This window comes from Eschscholzia californica, unplaced genomic scaffold, assembly GCF_041429995.1.
Source record: "Eschscholzia californica isolate CP2 unplaced genomic scaffold, dmEscCali1.0.p SCAF_3, whole genome shotgun sequence".
In the NCBI taxonomy this organism is placed as follows: domain Eukaryota; kingdom Viridiplantae; phylum Streptophyta; class Magnoliopsida; order Ranunculales; family Papaveraceae; genus Eschscholzia; species Eschscholzia californica.
Window position 1 is genome coordinate 58537037 of NW_028238420.1, and position 24569 is coordinate 58561605.

General features: G+C 35.4%; 3 protein-coding genes across 3 annotated transcripts; 2 read left to right on the forward strand and 1 right to left on the reverse strand.

Annotated features, from left to right (window-relative positions):
* The first annotated feature begins 4171 nt into the window (after positions 1-4171).
* On the forward strand, positions 4172-7341 carry LOC147552479 (extradiol ring-cleavage dioxygenase-like). Its single transcript, XM_086670913.1, has 3 exons — positions 4172-4733; positions 6366-6736; positions 6857-7341. The coding sequence occupies exons 1-3, from the start codon at positions 4500-4502 to the stop codon at positions 7059-7061; spliced, it is 810 nt and encodes a 269-aa protein (XP_086527039.1). The 5' UTR covers positions 4172-4499; the 3' UTR covers positions 7062-7341.
* A 2324-nt stretch (positions 7342-9665) lies between these two features.
* Positions 9666-11103, forward strand: LOC147552480 (4,5-DOPA dioxygenase extradiol-like). Its single transcript, XM_086666960.1, has 3 exons — positions 9666-10051; positions 10269-10639; positions 10775-11103. Exons 1-3 carry the CDS (start codon positions 9818-9820, stop codon positions 10965-10967), a joined length of 798 nt encoding a protein of 265 aa, XP_086523086.1. The 5' UTR covers positions 9666-9817; the 3' UTR covers positions 10968-11103.
* Positions 11104-12103: 1000 nt separating this feature from the next.
* LOC147552481 (uncharacterized) lies at positions 12104-18100 on the reverse strand. Its single transcript, XM_086666961.1, has 3 exons — positions 17630-18100; positions 13024-15645; positions 12104-12621 (listed from the first exon to the last, which is right to left on the reverse strand). Exons 2-3 carry the CDS (start codon positions 15620-15622, stop codon positions 12272-12274), a joined length of 2949 nt encoding a protein of 982 aa, XP_086523087.1. The 5' UTR covers positions 15623-15645; positions 17630-18100; the 3' UTR covers positions 12104-12271.
* Positions 18101-24569: the final 6469 nt, after the last annotated feature.

A 24569-nucleotide genomic window follows, 5' to 3' on the forward strand; every position in this document is an offset into this window, starting at 1 on the left:
TAAAGATTATTCATGAACAAAAAAAATCTTGAAAATGAAAATATAATAAATGAAGAGTCGCACTTCGTACCTGACTTTAATAAACTTCTCAGAAATAGACCTGTTTGGTTGATGGCCTTCACTGTGTCCACTCCACACTCTCTCTCTCTCTGTAACAAAAGATCACTAGAATCGAAAAATATCAATATAAAATCAAAAGTAGTTATCGCCAATCTCAGATGATATTTGAACGTTTTGTTCTTCTAGTTTTTTGTACTAAAATGACAGGACTGATCCAGTATTTATAATACGTTGAGGCCTCCCTCTATTCTTTCTCGTTGAAAAATGATTTTCGAAACATTTAATTTAAAATGATATTTTTACATTTATTGCAGATCTCATGTATCCTAAATATTTTTTCAAATAAAGATGTTCTTTTACTCATCATGGTAATGGTAATTTTCTTTCTGGGACACATTAGTCAACTGTGTCAACCAAGTGTCCCACCCATCTAGAAGCTGAATCCTGTCCGTCCACTTTCATATTTGAACGGTCAAGATGTTGTGAGATAGTAAGTATATTGTGGACAGTATTATATTTAGAACCCTCTTTAAATGGGAGAATTTTTCATTAATTAGAATTTATGACATAATCTTAAAGATTGTCCAACAATCAATACTTTACAAATATAACTTCTATACAGTTACATTCAGGATCAATCAAAAGCATATTTAAGGAAAGTCAATTAAGAGTCAAACCCACTAAATCCTAATTAAGAAGAAATATCATGCTACCAACTTTTTTCCATCTATTGCTAGTAAATGTGGAGGCAATCACACTGATTTTCTTCTTTTGAGTAACTAGATGCCCTTTTTTAGCTAAGAATTTTTTTTATCATGTGTCTAAATACATATATTGAGTAATAAATAAAAAATTTCCCTATTTATTAGAAGTTTTGAAATCTCTATCAGCAAGGAGAATCATAGTCTAATTTGTTAAAGTTAAAAAGAATTTATGACTAAACATGTGTCATTAATTCACATGTTAGCCAAATTTGTTTTAAATTCAAAACACTTGGTTTCATCGAGGTGTGGGAACTGGGCTGAATTCGGGCACATGTGGGTAACACGAGTCTTAGGTCAGGCGCTCTACACAAGACTTTGGAGAAGATATCGGATCTTAAAGTCGGGATGGGTCGGGCAAACATCACTGGAGCTAGGTTATTATGGGTGGTCGAACATGATTGATATTTCAGTCGTCGGGCAAGCTAGGTGTCGACAATCCGTAACTTAAAAAGTTACTAAGACAATAAATTTAGAAAGCCTTCATTTTTTTTTTTTTTGTTGAACAATAGAAAGCCTGCATTGATGAAATCTTGAAATGTACACAATCCACTTCGAAAATTGTTGTTCTCGTGGTTTGGTTCGAGTTTTTTATTCTCTCGATTTTGACTGCATTAAAACCGAATTTGTGCCTATAGTTGAAACATAACATCCCTTGTCTACTATACAAAGATATAGACAATGTTCCTGCTGAGCAATAAATGTTCTCTTGGACACAAATGAGACAAAATGAAAAGTGGGTTAAGTCGGCCATAGTGAATTTATCTTTCATTAAGATTTTTACACTCCTGTTGCAATACCAACCGTTGGATGTATGTCTCCATTCAACGACATCTTTTGACGATTGTGATGATACTTCACAGTTCTGAAAATGGGGTGAACCTTGGTAGGCAATATAAATTCCTTCTTGACTCTTAACTTGATTTCGTAATAAATCCTAATTTTGTTTTCAGATAACTGATGACTTCTGACATTATTTTGCGATTACTTTTGACTTTAATTTTGTCTTCTAGGCATAGTCGATGCTCCAGATTCAAAGTGCTAGATTTAATCGAGTGTTATTGCTTCTAGATTTCTGATTCACTAGAAAGCTATTGATTCTATATTCTAGACATAATGGAATATTGTGATTTCGTATTCTAGACATACTAGAATGCTTTCAATTTCATGTCATTTATTCCATCTTCTGAATTAAGGCTTATATTACAGACACACATGAAATGCTTAATGTACTCAGAAGGGCAAGGAGTGACTAAAAGGAATCATTCTGACATTCCCATTGAGGTATTATTCTAGACACACTAGAATGCTCCTAACTATTTCCATAGAGTTGAATTTTCATGACACACAAGAGCATAGAACTTTGGTGTGAATGCACTGGAGAAAACAAAATGAGATTTGAAACTTGTATAGGCCTTATTTGTGGGAATCAAATTAAAGTGAGTATCTGGGACTCGTCTATTTACTTTTAAGGACATGTTGGTTGGAAAAACGTAGAGTTTCACTAAGAAACGTGATAGTTAACTTGAGTTAACCTTAGGTTGCAAGGAAAATGTTGAAAAGAACATCATTTGTTTGGAGCTAAAAGGCTCTAGAGAAAGAATTCTTAAATGGGTTGCATCATGGTCGTGTGTTCATGCATCCACGTGAGGACTTAGATGATAGGGTTCTTCCGAGTCCAGCGGTCCATTTCTCTGTTGGCTTCATCAAAAGCTCGCTCATAAATATTCTGGGATCCGTCACGTACCCACCAAGTCAATTAGTTGACTTCTTTCACTTGTAAAAGCTGACAAAAACTTCACTTAGTAGTACCTAAACGAGGCTAGCCATGTATCTTTAGATCTTAAAAGAAGCATCAAAATAAAAGAAATCAATTTGGTCAAATACAATTGACTAGTTCTTGCAACAAAAAAAAAAAAGAACGGTTCATTCTTGTCAAAAGCGCCACCCATAGGTTTGTAAGTCTAGTTTACCTGTCTTCGGTTAGAGGTGTTCCAAAATGACATATTCCGATTAATTTTTTTCACGGAATTTGGCTCAAGGTTCACCAAGTTCAATTTCAATTCCTAGAGTCGCAATTCCTTGACTTCAGTAACCAAGTTTGTAGCAAAGTTTTGTCTGAGTCCACCAATTTGAGTTCTATTTAGTAGTGGCAGTAGGGGTCAACCACAAAATCGGTTCGAACCCACCGAAGTTTGTACCGTAAATTGATTAGTCCTATCGTTTAGTTCATAATCGATCATTCTACAAACACTTTAAAATCAATCCAAATAGTAAAGTTCGTCATAGTTGAGACTAACTTATTTCTAGCAAATAAAAACAAATAAAAGTCGTAAAAAAATATTTTCTTTAAGCTAATTGAAGATCCTCAATTGATTTAAATCAAAAATCCAAATAAAAACCACAAAGATTATCTAGTTTGGATTCATCTAGTGTAATAGTCCTACATCGCTCACGAGAGTGTCCAGAGCCTGGGCTATAGGTCTACGCTGGCGCTTAGTAAGTACCGAGGCCTTTTGGAGGGACTCTTGGAATCATGGCCAAGAACAAAACCTCATACCACTTGTGCGTGGTGGTGGACAAAGGGAGGACAATATCGGCAACTGCTAAGGCCTGGGGCGTCACATCTAAATTTAAAGCAAGAGGTTGGTTAAAGAACCTAAAGTCTTAAGGTTCGATTTTTATGAGACATTATTTTTTAAATAATTTTTCCTTTTAAAAGAAGCACTAAAAGAATAAATGTAGAATAAATGTAGACATCTAATAACAAAGTCTATCTAAATTCTAATTCCAAACTGTACTAATATGTGGTTTAGTGAAACCATATAAAGTTAAAGTATTAAATCACATCCTAATAGAAATTAAAGTTAGAGTATTAAATCGACCTTAAGAGAAAGTTTTATAGACATAGACAAAATCATAACAAATATGAAGAATAATATGTTGTGTGGAGGGGGTTGTCAATACGTTCGCCTAGAGTTCCCCAAAAGTCAAAGCTGGCACTGAATAAAGAATCGGAAAAAAAAAAGATGAAAAAAGGAATGTTGACCCCTTTGAAATTGGTGGTGTTGAACCGATTTTGTAACCTAATCGGTATGAGTCTATCGATTTAAAGTAAAACAGAAAGTGGAAGTGTCTATTCCGAGAGTTGACATTTTTTAACAATTTTTCGAAAGATAATTTTAAAGGCGCCTTCTTGAAGGCAAACTATGGAGTGGAACTATGAAGAAAAAGGACTTGGATAACACTTTAGAGATGGGCCTTTTAAAAATAGGAAGGAGAGTGGAGAGAGGCTCTTAACTAGAGTTGTTGGCACCTTGAAAACTTGTCAACATTTAATCGGTCACATCGTGGGAATTGGGGGTTAGTTTGTTTTTTTTGAGGCAATTGGGGGTTAGTTTGTTTTTTTTTTTTTTGATGAGAGGGGGGTTAGTTTGTTGGAAGGACAGAACAAGTTATAGACAGAAAACTACTACAAATTTAGGAAAAAACCAACTAATTGTTAGGTTTGCAGTGGTTGTCTAAGTTACAACCTCTCCCCCCCCCTTTTCTTCTTTTCTGTTCTAAGTAAACACCTACCTACCTATCTCTCTCTCACTCTTTTTTCTTTTTCCTCTCTCTCTCTCTCTCTCTCTATCTATCTCGATCTCTCATTCCAAGTCAGTCAGAATAATTTGGATGATGATGGATACGTTTTTTATATCACATGGATCACCAACCCTTTCCATCGACGAAACACTACCAGCCAGACATTTCTTGAAATCATGGCAGGAAAAAGTATTTCCTCATCAAAAACCTAAATCAATTCTCGTCATATCTGGTCACTGGGAAACCTCTGAACCCACTGTCAACGTTGTCAATCTCAATGATACCATCTATGATTTTTATGGCTTCCCCGAACCCATGTATCAGGTACTCCCTTTATCTCTCTCTTTAGCCGTGATTTTTGTTGTTTATTCCCCGATGATCCTTCCTGCTGTTGATTATACATCGGCGGCGCCGCCGCATAGAGCCTTTAAGTGAATTCACTCATTTACCCTTGTATGCATGTTTCTTCATCAAAATTTTGACCCGACACGTTTGTACCTTTAACCTGGCTTGCTTCCCTGATTGGTGAGGTAGGCGTAGGTCAACGGTCAACCACCCCCCCTTCGTGTATAATACTTTAATACAACCCAGACAAGGATTCTGTGACATACTCCATGGTGTACTCCCCTGACAAGTGACATATTTCACGTGTACTCCCCCTTACAAGAGATATTTTGGTCTTTTCACAGTCTGAAAGGACCAAAATATCTCTTATCCTATTAGGGGAGTACACCATGGAGTCTCCCTATCAGCGTTGTACTTTAATATTGATAGATGAAGGAAAGTCAAAAACACATTTCAAAGAGAATTCTATTTTCCTCTTGATATGAAATAAAATCAAAAGGAAGTTGAAAAATCAGTTTGAAACGTTGATTTGGAATTCCCTCCCAAATCTACTTAGGATTTCCGTCTGTAGATCATTTTCCGTTTTATATATAGACTAGGGATAGCCTATGCTGCTTTCATTGAGCACGTTACGGGTTTGTGTATGTTGATTTAGAATGTCAAAGAAGCATGGATGGAAATTTAGAAAATTAATCAAAAGATATAGTAAATTAGAATGCTTTAGGGAGGACATGAACCTAGAACCTCATACACAAAACTTATAATCTTACCGTTGAGTCATACCACATTTTATGCTTGAACAAAACATATGTACCTACTAACTTGATAATGGTCATCGGAGAAGGTGGTGGTGGTTGTTTGGAAGGTAGTGGATGAGATTAAGAGACAATTAGATCTCTTTAATTAGGTTGATACTCTGAGACAAAAAAACATAAACAATATCTACTACTAATCACAGACTTTGGTAAGCTGATGAGTGTTCTTTGAAAGTGCAAACGGTATAAATATATAGTACGATTGCGCCAGTAATGCTTCGGGTAAGATATTGAGCAGAATTTGAAGTGATTGTATCGCTCCCCATATAAGTATGAGCATCACTTGATGGGGATGCGTGTAAGTAACAATATTCCCAATAGTAGTGAACCAGTGGGAATACACCAACAAGTAAGACATATTGTCACATTTGGGGGGCAAAAACGACAGACTTTAAGCAGTTAGTTGTTGTTATCTTCATTTGAATATAGTGAAAGAAATTGGATAGTCCATAGATACAAGAATGTTGTCGAACTATGTAAATCTTTGTGTATTTTGGGTTTCTTGCTTAGTGTTCGTTACACCTAACAAAGGGGTTTAGTTGTTTTCACCAGTGATACAAACCCTACTAGGCTACTACATGGAAATAGGAAATATTAAAGCCTAGGTATTTTGCAAGATTTCTAACTATTCACGAATCGAAAGGCTAACTGTGCATGAGACCTACTTCACCTAATAAAAACTATGACTTAGGTATGCAAAGCCTCTGGTAGCACCCGACTGAAGTATTTTCCTATCAACATTTTGGCGTAGTTTCTTCTTTTAGCTAGTCTAACCCATTTATTTACCATATACCAGTTGAAATATCCAGCACCAGGAGCACCAGAACTGGCAAACAGGGTAAAGGAGTTATTAACATCTAGTGGATTCAAACGTGTACACGAAGACAAATCTCGTGGGCTTGATCACGGTGCTTGGGTCCCTCTCATGCTCATGTACCCGGAGGCCGATATCCCAGTCTGTCAACTTTCAGTCCAGACGGAAATGAACGGAGCTTATCACTACAACATGGGAAAGGCATTGGCTCCATTGAGGGAGGAAGGAGTACTTATAATTGGGTCAGGAAGTGCAACACATAACTTGAGGTCTCTCAATTTCAATGGAAATGGCATTGCCCCCTGGGCTAAGGAATTTGATACATGGCTCGGGGATTCTCTGTTAAAGGGAAGGTATATAATAAACTCTGCTCATTTCATTCTATGTTCATGTTAGATTGTGTTTTTCTCGCTTAATCGAAGGCTAAAATGTTGTTTATTGTGTGGGTTTGTTCCGGATTTTGGGATAAATAGACACGATGCTGTGAATGAGTATGAAAAAGTAGCACCATATGCAAAGATGGCACATCCATGGCCGGATCATTTCTACCCATTACATGTTGCACTAGGTGCAGCTGGTGAAAGTGCAAAGGCAGAACTCATTCACCATAGTTGGAGCTTGGGTACCCTTTCTTATGCCTCCTATCGCTTTTCTACTTCAGCTGCTGCTTCTTCTTAGTGCTGCTGCTGCTGTTGCTGCCATTGATTGATATAGTTCGACAACACTCATTCATGTTGTGGAAATCTTCTACATGAAACACAATGGCGTCGACTTTCATTACTAATAATATATAGTACATGATATATGATATGTTTGTGGTTTGGTAGTATATATTGTACTCTCTGTGTGGATCTTGAAATATGATAAACAAGGCATGAGCTGAGCTCAGACAATGCCGTTCAGCCCTGGTTGTACACCATAAGTGCTGATTTATTATTTAATAGTTGTTACTTCTTGTAAACCTATCATCAACCTGCCAGACTGGTATCCTTACCAAGTAAACCTAGATTGAGCTTTTAACTCATTCAACCTTATAAATATAGGGACAACTTGATTTTTGAAACAACTATAAGGTAGTGTTTCCTGTTAACTCAATTATTAGAGTCAGATTGTTTTTTAGTGTCTCGCTCGTCCTAATGACGTCTTTTAAGTAAGTCCCTCATCATATCAACTCAGCTGGCATAAATACGTAGTGTTGAAGGGAGAGGCGTCACTTATTTTTTCAAAATATGATCAGCCTGTGAAAATTTGTGCAAGTCTATACAAATCTTTGTCGAAACTTGCACGCTACAAACATTGCCTAAGTTGAGGCTAGATAAATTTGTAAACCCCTTTTGGAAAAGGAAAAGAAATCGGCATAGGGAATATGTTATTGACTCATAATTCATTCGAAGGTTGGTGATCTTACATCTGTAAATCTAAGAATTATGGATTCTATTTACATCCGAGAAACGTCCGAGAAGGCGATATTTTTTTGGGGTGCAGATGGATATAGAAGTTAGAACTTAGGAAGTTAGGAGTAGAGAATTTCCAAGGGAGCCATATGCCTACTTTAGCTACTGCCTCTCTTTATCTATTTCGGTCTGGGAGATGCTAGAGAGCCCAAATTTTTTGGGCATTTTAATGCCCAGCTGATGTGGAATCACTAAAAGACAAGGTTTTTTCAAAGTTTGACTACGGTGGGGACCGCTTTTATTTCTAAATGAGGAAATATGTCACCCTCTAAGTACCAATTTCTAAGTCACTCTATCATTTCCCTTTCGGTCTTGGCTCGCCTCTGGCTCTCTCTCTCTTTCGATTATGAGATATTTTGTTCTCTTATTTTTTGCTTTTTACACTATTTTTATGTAGTTATTTACCAAGAAAATAAAGAAAATTTGCTGTCCATTGTTAAAAAGATTGCTGGGACAAGTTGGTGAAATCAAAAAGAAGATTCATCTTCCCTGTGATTAAAGAGATTTATTTACTGATCAACACAAGAGACAAATTTTTTTTTTTACTTTTATTATGTTATTTCTAGTCATGTTTATATCATATTTGACTATTTGAGACTGGAATATTTTGACACCAGGTATATTTCTGATTCCATTTTTAAACCAACAATTTTAACACAACAAGAGATTGGGCATGAATCCATAAGGTGTGCGGGACAGCGGGAGCGTGACATCGATTTATTTTAAAGAAATTTGGTCAAATCTCTCTATACTTTTTTTTTTGATGAAAAAAGATCACTAAATTTTTTTCTAGTCTTTAACGTCCTAGGTTTTTTTTTCGTAATTTGCAACTGATTACAAGGGATTTGCAAATGATTGTAAGAGATCTACAACTGCTTGCAAGAGAGTTGCAACTGCTTTGCAAAAGGGTTGCAAAAGGATAAAAAAAATATTATAAAATAGTTTAAAAAAAATTAGAATTTTAAATAAATAAAAGGATTGCAAGAAAATTGGACGAAGACCTAATTTTAAACTTCTTTTTAGTTAAATTTTTTTTGTTAAAACTTCTAATTTTATTTTATTTTTTTGTTAAAAACTCAAATATTTGTATTTTGTTTCGTTAAAACCTTAATATTTGAACAAAAGAGTTGCAAGGTATTGCAAGGAGTTGCAAGACGTTGCAAAACTGTTGTAAGGTGTTTCAAGATGCTCCAAAGCTATTGCAAAGCAGTTGTAAAGTTGTCGCAAGGCGTTGCAAAGCTGTCGCAAAGTGCTGCAAAGTGCTGCAAATAAGAAAATACTTAGAGAATTGAGGACTAAAAAAAAAGAGAGAAAAATTATAAGGCTCAAAATTCAGGTCAAAATTATCAAATGAAGCCCAACCCGAAACATTAATGCACAAATACCCAAGATTTGAAATTACAAAATATTTATGAAAATTTCTAAACAAAACACAGTTTGCTCTCAACAATTTTGTATTTGCTCTCAACAATTTTGTAAATGTATGAACTAATTTGTTTTTGTTCACACATAATTAAGAACATAATTATATATGTTGGCACAGTTTCAAAAGTGTTGTAACAGTTTCAAAAGTGTTGCCAACAGTTTAAAAATTGAGTTTTTTTTACATTATTATTCCCGAGTGGATTTTTTTTCCGTATTTGAGCCAAACTCTTGGATTTTTCTTACATAGTTTCTAATAAAAAAAAATTGACTGGATCTTTTAACCAAAATCCAATTCTTTAAGGGAGTTCTGGATAAATTTCTCTTTTGTGAATTTTTACCAATCGATATCTCCCTTTGAGTTTGTCAAAATTTTACAAATGTATAGGTATAGAAAAGTTTGTAGATCACTTTTTGAAAAAGAAAAAGAAAAAGAAAAAGAAAAAAAGAATTGGCATTGGTCATCCATGATATCATGTTAGTATGTGACTTTAATAAGAGAGTTGGTGAAAATAAATAAATTGAAGGGGGGAGAATAGAGTGAGAAAGAGAAAAAGGATGGATACATATTTCATATCACACGGATCTCCGCTTCTAGCAATCGACGATTCAATCCCAGCCAAATCATTCTTGAAATCATGGCAACAAAATATACAACTACCCAATCAAAAACCAACTTCAATCCTCCTCATTTCAGCTCACTGGGAGACATCTGATCCAACTGTTAATGTCGTCGACAATCACAACTCCACCATCTATGATTTTTATGGCTTCCCCAAACCTCTCTACCAGGTTAGTCATTTTGAACTTCTAAACAAATACTGTATTGATTAACCCTAATTTAGTTTCCTTTAATCATCCTATTTTCTATTTGATCAGTTGTTAATTAAGATGCTTGTTTGACTGACCTTGTTGGTCAAAATCTATTGGCTATATACCTTCTTGTGATGATAGCTAGGGGAGGGTGCTTGTTTTTGTTGTATATAACTCGATTTCTATCCTTTTGCAGCTCAAGTACCCTGCACCTGGTGCACCAAAACTGGCAAAGCGAGTTAAGGAAATGCTGACGCGTTCTGGATTTGAACGTGTTAAAGAAGATAAAACTCGGGGGCTGGATCATGGTGCTTGGATCCCACTTCTTCTCATGTACCCAGAAGCTGATATTCCAGTGTGTCAACTTTCTGTTCAAACCAAGCTTGATGGAACTCATCACTACAATATGGGCAAGGCATTGGCTCCATTGAGAGACGAAGGTGTACTTATAATCGGTTCGGGCAGTGCAACCCATAATTTGAGGAAACTCGGTAAAGAGAACGATCCTGTTCCTTCTTGGGCTTCCGATTTTGATACATGGCTCAAAGAATCTCTTCTAAATGGCAGGTAAATTTTATTTTCATTTACAATATCAAGAAAATTAAATCGTAGCAGAAAAGAATTGGGAAATTTGTGGAGTCGATTTTAATGTTAAACATAGATATAATTTTCTAAATTTGTACCTATTTGAACATTCTACAGACATGAAAACATCAATCATTACGAGGAGAAAGCACCTCAGGCGAAAATGGTGCACCCTTGGCCTGAACACTTTTATCCATTACACGTAGCTCTTGGGGCAGCTGGTGAAGAAGCGAAGGCCGAACTCATACATCATAGTTGGCGTGAGGGAGCGCTTTCTTATGCCTCTTATCGTTTTACAACCGCAAAATAATAATGATATAATAATAACATTGCTTCAAATCAATGTTATGTGTCTGGCCTTTTAGTGATATTGGTATTGTGTGTTTGAATAATGAACGAACATGTACTCTTTTCATTTGTATAATAACATATATGTGTTTTTTCGATATTAAGTTTCTTAATGGAGCTTATTAGCCTTGGGGAGAACTGGAGAAGGCGTCGGGATTTGGGGAGGACTTATTAAAAACTTGCAAAGAAGTAAGCAAAATTTGAAACTCAAGAAAGATTTAATTTTTTTTTTTTTTTGATGTAAGCAAGAAAGATTTAATTGCTTTATAGAAAAAAAATATGCCGCTAGAAGGAGGGGTCGAACCTCCGACCTTGTGGTTAACAGCCACACGCTCTAACCAACTGAGCTATTCCGGCTGCTTGAACATACTTTAGAACTCAACTATAAATACTTTATTTAGTCAATATTAGTGGTTACAAACACATATTTGGTGATGGTGGTGGTGGTGGTGGTGGTGGCCTAGTAGTATGCTGGTTTGGGTGGCTCGAGAATGGTGAAAGTGGTGGCACCAATTGAGCGGGGGGTCATGATAATGGATTAATGGTTGCCTTTTGTTAATGTCGTAGATGGTGAGTGTTGTGGTCGGTGGTCATGGTTGTGTGGTGATGGTGGGAAGTATGGTAGTGGTGGTGGTGATGGTGGGAAGTATGGTAGTGGTGGTGGTGATGGTGCACTTGTAGTAAAACATCGGCACGTCGCTGGTAGTGGTGGTACGGAGGTGTTGTAGGGTAGTGAGGATGTGGTTGTAGTGACAATTGTTGTGTGACGGAGATGATGTTGTGGCAGTATTGGCAATTGTTGCGGTGGCAGTATTGGCAGTGGTCGAAGGTTCAGTGTCGAAGGTCAGTGGTGGTGTGGAGAGTATGACAAGGAAAAAAAAGTGAAATCTATAGAAATAATAATTTTTTCTTCCTCATTTTCCAATCTTAAAATGCTAAGAACTACAACATATTTTAATGTACTCGTCGTGTTTTTGTTTTGACATATCATAAATGTTGTTCTTTTGCAGGGCGAATGATTGCAACCACTTAAGTTATACTGTACAATTATTTCATGAATTAATCTGTCACAAAGGAAAAGTAGAGAAGAGATCGAAATGAGATCAATCAAAATTCTATAACTAAAAATATCCATAATACGAGTTCCATATCATTTCCTTCATACAACATTTAAGTTATCTAAACACAGTCTCTAAACCATGAGCCAAAATATCACAACACTATGCAAACAACCAACAAACTGTAACCAGAAAAACTTGTAAACTATCAATATTTGTGATTCTTTTCAGCAGTTAAGACTATAGAAGGATCTGCATCAACAAGCATCTTTACCACATCTCTCATATTCGGACGTAAATTTGGAAGCTTAGTTGTGCAGAGTATAGCTATCTTCAAGACTTTGATCATGTTATCTTCGAACAAATCTGACACCCTTTTATCAAGAACTTTAATTGTATCTTCGAGTGAATTGAGATGTGTTGAAACCCAATATACAATATCTCTTTCATCACCGTACTCGGGATCAGTTGGACCTCTGCCTGTTATCATTTCTAGAAGTACAATACCAAAGCTATATACATCGCTCTTTTCCGTCACTTTAAGAGAATATGCAAGTTCTGAAAGTAAATCAAAATAAAAGTAAAAATTATTAGCATATTATCCCACAATGCCTAGGCATTAAAGTTTGTAAATTAGACAAGTCTTTATCCATTCTTTCCTTGCAAGCCGGTTCCCAACAAGGGTTAGGCTTAGTAGCCTCTAACATGGTACCGAAGGTCAGGAGCTAAGGTTTCAGGAATGGGCCGACACTTTAAAGTTTAAAGTTTATCACAGCAAGCAGGGGTAGTGCGCCGAGTTAATCAGCCTTGGCATCGAAGGGTATATCATTACCCCTCCTTGCCTGGGGCAATGCTTTGCTCGCAAGAGAGTTAGGCCGAATTGCATCCGACATATTAAGATATTTGATTGATCTTTATTACAGAAACATATATATATATATAAGAACCATAAGAACTCACCTGGAGCTAGGTAACCATGAGTACCAGCAAAACAACTCGAATCAGACCATCCATTAGATTCTTCTGCAATCCTTGCAATCCCAAAATCAGCAATCTTTGGTTCATAATCTTCATCGAGTAGAATATTCGTAGATTTTATATCTCTATGTATAATAGCAGGTGAACAATCATGGTGAAGATATGAAATTCCCTTGGCAGCACCTACTGCAATTTTATGCCTTTGTATCCAATCAACCTCCGGCTTCCCACCCTTGATTTGTCGTCGAAGAGCTTGGAAAAGATTACCATTAGACATATATTCTAAGACCAAGAAATTCGAACCTCCTCTCGTCAAACAGGCATAAAGTTTAACTATATTTCTGTGTCTAATCTTTCCGAGAATATCCATTTCCGCTGTTACAACTTTCACTTCTTTTCCCTTCCATATTTGCTTTACTGCAACTGTTCCACCTGACTTTTTTAAATCTAATCGATAAACTCTTCCCGTACTTCCACTTCCAATAAGATTCTCTTCTTCTAAGTTACTTATTTCATCTGCATCAAATTCTTTTTGGTGAAAAGATTCAATTTTCCATGATGGGTCTTTTTCCTTACCTGTTTCTAGATCGTCTTCTATATACGGTTGATTATTCATGAAGTTCTTATAACTCACAACCAATAAACCAGATAAGATCATAATCAAAGCCGAGGCTATAATGCAGACAAGTGCCATTTTGTTTCTTATGAATGTGTTGTTTCTATGAATTCCATGGCAAACACCAAGTACAGAATTGAAATGTCTTACAAAATTCTCATCTATGCAGAGTCCTGGATTGCTCGAAAATGCCTTGTCTCCTCCCATCATCAGTAAGTCGTTCGGAACTGTTCCTGCAAACTGATTATCAGAGAAGTCGACCAAACTTAGCTTCAATTTTTGTAAGTTCTTTGGAATCGACCCAGAAAGCCTGTTACTGGATAGATTCAAAGAGTTTAACGAGCTTAAGTGAGCGAACGATGATGGGATATCACCACTAAGAAAATTTGAAGCAATATTCAAATCTACCAACTTTGTACATTCACTGAGTTCAGGAGGTATCAATCCAATTAACGAGTTATGTTCTAAGTGTAAAGACGATAACTGCTTCAGATTTTGAAGTTGTAATGGAATTTGACCAGAGAAGGCGTTATTATTTGCATATAGTCTTTCTAACTGTGTAAGCTTCCCAACATCTGACGGAAGATCACCTGAAAACTTATTATTCTGCAAAATTAATTGATTCAAACTAGAAGAAATCCCGATTTCCGTGGATATTCCTCCTCTAAAGTTGTTACCTCCGAAATCGATTATCTTTGCATTAGGTAGTCCCCAGATTCCACTAGCAATTTCACCAGATAACTGATTGCTACTAATCCTAAACCTTTCTAAAGTCTTACATTCAGCATAAGAACTAGGAAGCTCTCCAGAGAACTTGTTACTCAAAGCAAGTAAGAATTGTAACTTTTTGTTTTCACACAAGTACTTAGGAAACTCTCCAGAAAATGCATTTTCAGATATATCTATACTGTTCAGAGGTGAAAAACGACCGAGATTCGCAGGGAATTCCCCGGTGAAATTGTTTCCATAGATAGATAGAGCCACAAGATGTTTCAAATCTCCGAACCCGCTAGGAAATTCTCCTGAGAAAGAGTTATCATACAGTTGAAATACCACCAGATTCTTCAGATTACCGATCTCCGAAGGCAATTTACCAGTCATTTGGTTCTTAGAAATGTCAAATTCACTTAAAAGAGTCAAGTTTGCAAGCTCTGATGGGAGTTCTCCAGTGAAGTTGTTCGAATACAGCTCAATCTTGTTTAGATTTTTCAGAGTTGTAATGGCTTTTGGGAAATTTCCTGAGAGCTTGTTGGTTGAGAAATCAAAAGTCTGAAGTTCTTTCAACTCGAAAATGGAGTCTGGTATCTCACCAGTCAAATTAGATCCAGCCATGAATAACCATGTCAACTTCTTCAGTGTTCCAAGATTTTCAGGGATTTTACCCTCATCAAAGTTATTTTGGCCGAGACCCAATGAGACTAATCCAGTTAAATTCCCAACCCAATCAGGGAATTTCCCCGAAAAATAGTTTTGAGACAAATCTAGAACTTGCAAGTTTGTCAAAGCTGAAAGATCAGGAATTGTTCCTCTTAATTCATTTAGAGTCAGATTGAGAATTTGAAGATTTCTGCATTTTATCAACTGAGAAGGAAGTTCACCAGAGATTGAATTTGAAGCAAGTGTAAGAGAAGTTAAATTCTCTAGTGCTGAAATAGAAGACGATATTTCACCCGAAAGGGACATATTTTCGAGAGAGATTTCCATCACACTACGAGAATTTGAATGACAAGAGACACCTAAAAAATCACATGGAGAATTCGGAGAGTCTTCTTTCCATGTTTCTAAGGAATTTAATGGGTCTTTTAACTGTTTTTTGAATTGGATCAAGGCATGGGTTTCATCAGTTATGGCAGTTGAAGGTGGGAAAAGGAGAGATATACAAATGATGGTTAATATGAGAAAACGGTGACAAAATGCTAGAGGGGTTTTCGTCATTGTCGAAGATGATATTGATAAAAGGGTCATTTCATAGTTGAGAACTGATAGACCTGCAACATTCATTTACCATACATTAGTAGTTGAAGGATAAGAAGATATTAAGTAATAGTTTCGGCAGCAAAAAAAAAAATCATGAAACTTCTAATAAATTTCATTTCTATTTCAGAGAACACATATCAGATACGTCCTAAAACTGCTTCTATAAATAAAATACTGAAGCTACACAAACAGCAGAACCGTGTAGTCTTTTACACGGAAGGTATCTTAAAGAGATGCCGTATAATTTATTAGATTTTAGGTGAACTAAAGAAAATGGATTTAGTTATTACTTAGGTTGTGTTTGAACAAGCTCCCACATACTGACTTGTTACTTATTAGTATATGTTGCTTTTCCATCGACCGGCTTTATAAACTACTTTCTGGCTCCATCTTAATCTGTTAAAAAACTTTAAATTTTTAGACACTAATTCTGGATGATGAATTCCTTTGAAAAGCAAGTACCTAGTTTACTAACATATAAACAAACTGTAACAAGAACTCACGAGATTCGTAGACAACATTTGTTTCTTTCTTTTGTGCTTTTCACTTTTTTTTGTTTGGGTACAAAAAGTGATTCTCACTTTTGAGTAACGTACTTTGGCTTATTAGGGCACAAGTCTAACGTGCAAAGTTCAATTAGGACCAACTAGAGGTTCTCAATCATTATAGATAGTGCCCCATGCCGTACACAACATGATAAGATGGTACACATATCGTGTCTAAACACATGTGACGTTGGTCATGACAAGGTCACCGCTGCTACAAACCGTTACAACCAATGAACAAATATGACCCACGATACATAGCAAACAAGATACAACCTACTAATACGGTTCATTCGTGTAATTCTTAAAAAGTCCTTACTTTTTATCTTCTATTTATTTGACTTCGTGGGTAATTTGATTATATAATTAATCCTTGTTTCACATTTTATTCGACTTCGTGGGTAATTTGATTATTTATCCAAAATATTTTCGAAGTTTGAAAACTAATAAACAAGAAAATTATCCCAGTAGGAGACCAAAAAGGGTGTCAATGTATCAATAACATGATAAAAGAAAAGAAAAAAAAAAGTAGGTCCTCTAACAAACAGGTTGCTGCCAGGAAGATAGATAGTGGATAGCTACACTTAAAGCAACAAATTAATGTAAATTTACTAAAGACAAATGAAATATTTAAAAAAAAAGGACCTACAAATAAATGAAACAATTAAAAATAACAATCATGTTGTTCTCCTTTATAGGGGTCCATCCCCCATGGTTGGGTTCTTGTTGGATCACCAATACCCATACATACTATTTTACCCTAAAAATTATATTTCTCTATACAATTTATTAAAACCTAGCTTTACTCTTGCAACTCCTATAATGGAGTTCAGACGTACAGATACAGACATTGACTGCAGTAAATTCGTCCCTATCGAGAAATTTCTATCCAAGATAATTGGCCCTACGAAACATCGGGTGAAAAAAATTACAACTTTTTTCTCTTGAAATGACACAGTTGTTTTCTCGAAGAATATTTGAAGTTAAGATTATTATTACTTTGATTATGATTATTGATAATTTTTTAAGTTAAGATTATGAATTTCAAGAATGATGAGGGAAAAAAAAAAAAGTAAATCGATCTTATACTTTCTCATTAATTCCTAGTTATGAATCATCAAAACTCAAAATATATCTATATACTTTTTGGGGAACAAAATGATTAGATTCATCCAAAAAGAGCATTCTCTTTGTTCTTCTTGACGGAATCCAAAAAATCATCATCTTTGAACAAACAAATGTTCAATCGAACTCAAAAAGTTCAATTGATTGAGTATCTATTCCCGAAATTCTTAGTACTTTTTCGTTTAAGAATCAAATCAAAATCACAATTCTAAAAGCATTCTTCAACTTCAATCCCAATTTAACCCTAAAATTTGTAACATATTGATTCACATGCACACAATCACAAAAAGAAAAACTAGGAGTAATAGGGATTAGAATTTGTTACCTGAAAAGATAGTAGAACTTGTTTGCTTAAAGTAAACTGGTGAAAAAGGTGAAGTTTCTTCAGCAGATCTAATGTTAGATGATTTTTTTATAATTACATCGAGATTAGTTTATAATTTATCTGATAGACTGAAGAATTTGGGGAGATTTCGAGGTCGTTCATGGCTCCAGTAAGAAGATTCATCTAGAGAGAGAAACTAATAAGATTAGTAAGTAGTATATACAGAGACAGAGATAGAGAGATTGAAAATGGAGTAGAATCTGTACTCTTTAAATTTAAGATTTTAACTAAAATAATCTTAGAGAGAGAAAGAAACAAAACGTCTCCTCGGTTTCGTCACAGTACTAGCAAATTCTCTTAAATAGGAGAGAGAGAGAGAGAGAGAAGAAGATACTCGTGCGGTAAAGAGATAAGACTTCTGGAAACTGTTAGTAGTACTATATTTTAAAAACAAAATGAGATTAGTAGATTACCATTAAAACTGGAGGGGTAGGCAAAAGGCTCAAAATCAGCCCAAAATCAGCCCAACAATATGTATCAGGCCCACTGCAGATGAAGAATGAGGGGCAGGTCCAAAAAAGTCAGGCTAGGGGTGGAATTTCCGAAACACCCTTCTTCTTTTTGAAATTTACGAAACGACCATCGAAAAATTCCCGGGAAACTCGAAAATTTCTGACAAATAATCTGACACGCCTCCCATCAGACTGTGTACTTTCCATAAATTTACAAAATTGCCACCGAAAAATTCCCGGGAAATGCGAATTTTTTTGAAAAATAGTCTGACGCACCTGACATTAAACCTTTTACTTTCCACGAATTTACAGAATTGCCATTACAAAATTTACCAACTTGCCATTTTCGTTCTTTTTTCCAGATTTATTTCTTATTTCTTTTTTATTTTCTCCCACACATATTTCTCTCTCCAATCTCAACAAATTTCGTTTTTTTTTCCAGATTTATTTCTGATCTCTTTCCAATCTCAACAAACTTCTTCATTTTTGGTAGTATTTCATTGATTTGTATAAAGAAATTTTCTTGTGTACCGGGAACTATTTAGTGTGCTGGTCATTTTTTAGATATGTACTACACATTTTTGTACTGAGAATTTTCTTGTGTACCGGGAATTGTTCTGTGTACAAGCCATTTGGTTATGTACTAGAAATTTTTGTAGTGGGAATTTTCTTGTGTACCGGGAATTGTTCTATGTACTGGCCATTTGGTTTAGTACTGGACACTTTTGAACTGGGAATTTTCTCCTGTACCGAAAATGGTTCTGTGCACTGGACATTTGGTTATGTACTTTGATGTTTTTAGAGATGAAGAAGATAAAATGTGAAACAAATAAGAGTGATGAAGAAGAAAAATAAGAACATAAAACTTTTAGAGAGAGAAAGACAGAAAACTTTAATGTTTTTAGAGATTGAAAGAGATGAAGAAGATAAAATGTGAAACAAAATAAGAATGATGAACACCCAAAAATGAGAACATAAAACTTTTAGGGAGAGTAAGAACAATAAATTGATGTTTTTAGAGATTGAAAGAGATGAAGAAAATAAAATGTGAAACAAAAAAGAATGATGAACATCCAAAAATAAGAAAATAAAACTTTTAGAGAGAGAAAGAAAAGAAAATTTATGTTTTTAGAGATTGAAAGAGATGAAGAAGATAAAATGTGAAAAACAAAATAAGAATGATAAAGAAGATTTTTGGATGTATAAATAAGAAGAAAGAAGGAGTTGAAACAAAATATAATGGGAGGGATCCAAAAAAATTGGCTGAAATTTCGTCAAAAAATGGCGCCATTTTTTAATTTTCAGAAAATCTGAATGTTTCTCTGACATGACGTCATGTACGGGGAATTAATTGCTTCGCTGTCGTCCGTCAGATTGTCAGAAAACACAGAACTTTCCCGTGGAGGGGTAAAAGAGGGATAAATAAAATAAAAACCAGAAAACTGTGAGCTGTCCTGACAATTTGGACTGGGTTCTAATTTTTTTTTTGGGCTGGGGGTAATGCTTATTTACCCTCCATTTTTTGGGCCTCTCACTCAAAAATCCATCTAATACATCAATTAACTCCAATAAGATTCTAATCCAACGGATCCATCTTTTTCTTCCCGAGGGTCATCTAGTATTTGAAAATTATAAATTCTTGCTAAAGAATAAAGTTCAACTTAGTCGACTTGTCTGTTCATCTACTCTAGAATTTAGAATTATGTGAAATTAATATTTGTTGACTTGTGTTAAAAGGTATAAAAAAAAAAAAAAAAAAAAATAGAAATTGGTTTTCATCTCAAAAGGATAGTCTTTAAAGAATTGTATATGACCTTCAAGGTTTAAGATGTCTACAATGATAGTAATTATAGGACTTATTCAATTCATGTATTTGTTTATTATGTATCTATATCGTATTAAATGTAATCACTCTTAAAAAAAATATTTTTTTAAGTGTAAGTTGTGTTCGGGGGAGAGTTATTGTCTATCATTGGTCTCTATAATAGAATCAGTCGGGGAGCTCCGAGAGGCTGGGGTTTACCCCATAGCGGAAGTCAGCGGTTCGAGTCCGCTTATCTCCATCTCGTGAATTTAGCCGAGAGAAAGGATATGATATTAGCACCTAAATTTTCTACTAATTTCAAGATTTTTAACCTAAATTTTTTTGTAAGGGTACATCAAAGAGCAATCTAAACCCAATGGTACAATATAATACTAGTGTATGTTAAATTGATGATAGATCGATCAGTTGTAGTGGGAGGTGAAATGTCACCTCTTGAACTAAGTAATTTTAGGAATGAGAAAGACTCAATGCTACCTAACACTTACGTGAGAACCCATAATAGAACAAGTCACGATCCAACAATATGTTGGAAGGGATCCCATGTTGGATTATAGTCCATTTAGGAGAAATGAGCATTGTTAAGTTAATGTCACATTAGTTCAAGTATGGAATGAGTTAAGTTTACAAGTGTGTGAAAAAGTCACACCTCCTGTACTACTATACTAGTAAGGTGAAGTACTCTTGATCCCATAATAGGACCCGAGGTTTCATTAGATTAAGATGTTATATTAGTACTTACTATGAGACCCGAATAAATGAAGTAGATCACTCTCAATTCGAATGAATTTACTCTAGATTCTTATTGGTCGGATGTTCTTTTATCTAACGTTATAATGGAAAATCAAAATTGTGTCCCTTATTATAAAATAGATGCTTAGATTGAAAAAACAAAATGGAAGAAAACTAAGAGCATTTGCTATTTTTCAACATATGGATCAGTTTCAATTTTGACCATCAATTTGTGAGCAATTAAAAATTTTGGCCTCTATATCTATCCAACATTCAAAGCTCGGATGAAGGAACTCTTGAACCCGGTTGGTCTAGAATGATAGAGAAAAAAAATGGCCGAGAGATAGAGCGGAAAAGAGGTAAAGGAGAATTATTACTTTTATTTAATTGCGGCATTGTCGAGCCTATCTCTTTCACTCTTCAATTCCTTTCTTCTTCTTGCAACAAAAAAAAGTTCTTTCTTTTTCTCTCCTCATTTTCTTTCTCTAAATTTGTAGTGACTATAAACCTATCACTTTGAAGAATCATTTTGTCTGTTTGTTTATCTGTTTTGTTTCTGTGCTTCTTGAATATTCGATAAAAATTAACTTCGGCATTTTTCTTGTAAGTTTTGTATCTCTGTTTAACTTACTTTCAAAACCTCCATCTTTTTATGTGGTCATCCGAAAATCACAGAGGGGGATAAATATAAACATATATTTGTATATTTGACGATGATCAGTACTTAAAATGAACGATGATCTTAGGACAGTGTAATCGTCAATATCTGTTTCGTTACACTGAATGATCCATAATCTGCCATGTTTACATCGTACTCTACATCAATCATCATGGACTTTGCGAGATAGGAACGACGCAAAGAGAGAGGGGGAAGGAATAATATAGTTTTGGTTATGATTTAGTTGTCGTTTGGCAACGCTAAGTTACTTATTTAAGTAGAAAAGTAAAAAAATTAGTTTGGTAAAACGAAGATTTTCTACTTTTCACTTAGTTAAAATTAGTTTTAGTTTCTGACTTTAAAGTGAAGTAACTTATGTGCAATATATGCTTGAATTTTGTTTTACCCAAATATTTTGCTTTGTTTATCTCCGCTCCATCACCATGATTAAACTTCCACCACACCTTAACCACCACCTCCGTACCTCTATCACCACCACCGTACCTCAATCACCACCTCCATACCTCCACCACCATACCTCAATCACCACCACCATCTCCATACCTCCACCACCATACCTCTATCACCACTACCACCACCATACCTCTATCATCACTACCACCACCTTCGTACCTCCACCACCACCATGTCTCCGTCATCACCACCACCTGTGTACCACCACCTCCATACCTCCACCACCACCACCATACCTCCACCACCACACTTCAATCACCACCACCACATTATCTCAACCACCGACACCTCTATCATAGCTCCACCGCCACCATCATACCTCCACCACCAGTACCACCACCACCACCATCATACCTCCACCACCACCACCATCGCCATACCTCCACCACCAACACACCTCCACCACCATCGCCACCATCATACCTCCACCATCGTACGTCCACCACCACCACACCTCAATTAATCTCAACCACCGCCACATCTGCATCACCGTACCTCCAAGTCTCCATCACAATAACTATGCTCCGATCATCATACCTCCAAGGACTCACCACCAATATCACCACCACCTCTTCCACAAGAGTAACTGTGAAAATTATTAATGAAGTCAATTAAAATCATTTATCTCCATGAGAAAAAGAAAAATAAAAAAAAGTAAATTAATTTACCAAACTGCAAGCAAAAGTACTTATACTTCTCGTTGTCAAACAACACCTTCATTTTGATTAATCGATGGCCTTATATTTAGGGCAATTGTGGTATTATACATTTTAGGTTTGGACCAAATAGACATGTAATAAGTTTATTTCTTCATGGTTTTTTTGTTGTTGAGAGAATTTCTCGAATTTACACTCACCCATGACATATTTTCTTTAATAAAAATTATATGATAGGAATCATATGATTGAGAAGTCCATCTTGGGCTTGAAAGAGACACCCAATGGAAAAAGAAAAAGTAGTGGTTGTTCTTATCTACCTATCTCCATCTCAAAACAGTAGCTAGCAAAGTGTGAAGTCAAATAGCTACAAAAATCCAACAAACATACAATTTTGGCTGGTTTTCAAGTGAACTCAAAAGAGAACTCAAAAGAGGGAACTCTACTGTTAAAATGGTGCTCGTCCGACCCACCCTCTCATTGTATCCTAATTAGAATCAGTTTGTTCTAGTTCGTGTTGTAACCTGACCTCATGCCAATTTAAAATTTTGTCCTTAAGCCTGCGCTGAACCTTGGCCAAAGCTAGTGCCAGACTTTGATCCGAACTTATGATGTAGCTCGAGCACGTTATGCACACAAGGCACTAGCCCAATGTCTATTGATCAAGTGCTTTTGTTTCTTTTACTATTACGTTATAATCCGGGATATTATATCCTTCGAAATCATTTGATCTTAAATTGAAAACAAAGAATAAGTTGAAAAAGATTTTGAAATTTCATTACTTGAGTGTACAACATCAACATCTAATCTGATTGTGGTGGTATATTGGCTTATAAGTTTACAAACTAAGAACAACTCCAACCTGAGGCTATCTTGGGCCGATAAAAACCATTTTTTCACCCAAAATGTCCATTATGCCCGTAAGCAAGATAATCGCTTGAACTTAAACATTTTAAACTATCAAGCCAAAAACATTTTACTAACTTATCACATGATGTATCAATGTTTTTGTAATGACTACGTATTAACCTCCTAGAAAATGTATTTTCCATTTGAGTCTTCCTTATAGATGATCTTAGGGCCATAATGATCACAAACATAACATTATAATTTATAGGAGTACAAGATACGACTGGTGGACTAAGAAGAAACGTCTATTGGCAAAATAGGAAAGCAGTGTGTGCGCCCAGATGGCCACCTAATAAATTTGGCTGACTCCAACGGTTGATGATAGTGCTGATGTGGGACGGACGACTGGATTTATCCAGATGTTTGTCCCAGTCAGCACCCATCCACCTATTTTATTATACAGAAATGCTATATGAGGCGAAGAGGTAGGCATACACAATAGCTACCCAATCGGTTGTTGACACGTGGCCTCGTTTTACGTTTCAAGTAGTTGGAAATCCCGTGCTTATAATTGTTCACCTTTAGTCCACGAAATAGACTTGTTTCGTATTAAGTCCCCAGCACATTCTACATTAAATCCCTCCTCGCTTTCTAATCTGAACCGTCCAGTAGGGCGACGGTCCAGATTAGAAATTGGTCAATTCTCCCCCAACACATCACTGTTGCTTAAACAGTTAAACCCTAAACCTCCCTTCTCTCTCTGACCTATCTCTTTGAAAACCTGACCTAAGGATCAAAAGTGAGGTTTCAATATTTTTCTTTACCAATTTTTTGGAGATTTATAAAGGTTTGGATAATTAAATTGTTGGTGAAGTTTATTTTTTGAAGATCCATCCACTCTCAAGTCAACTCAACTCAACTCCAATTTCTGAAAAAATTTTGAGGTAAAAACTTAGGGTTTTTACAATACCAATAAAATCTAGATTATGTTTGATTGCTTATATTTTATTCAACTAATTAAGTTAATATTAATTTTAGTTTGATAATATCTAATTTTAGTTTCATAATATTTTGACTTAGAGTTTTTACAATACCAATAAAATCTAGATTATGTTTGATCGCTCATATTTTATTCAACTAATTAAGTCAATATTAAATTTTAGCTTGATAATATGTAGTTTCAGTTTGATAATATTATTGACTTAGGATTTTTACAATACCAATAAAGCATAGATTA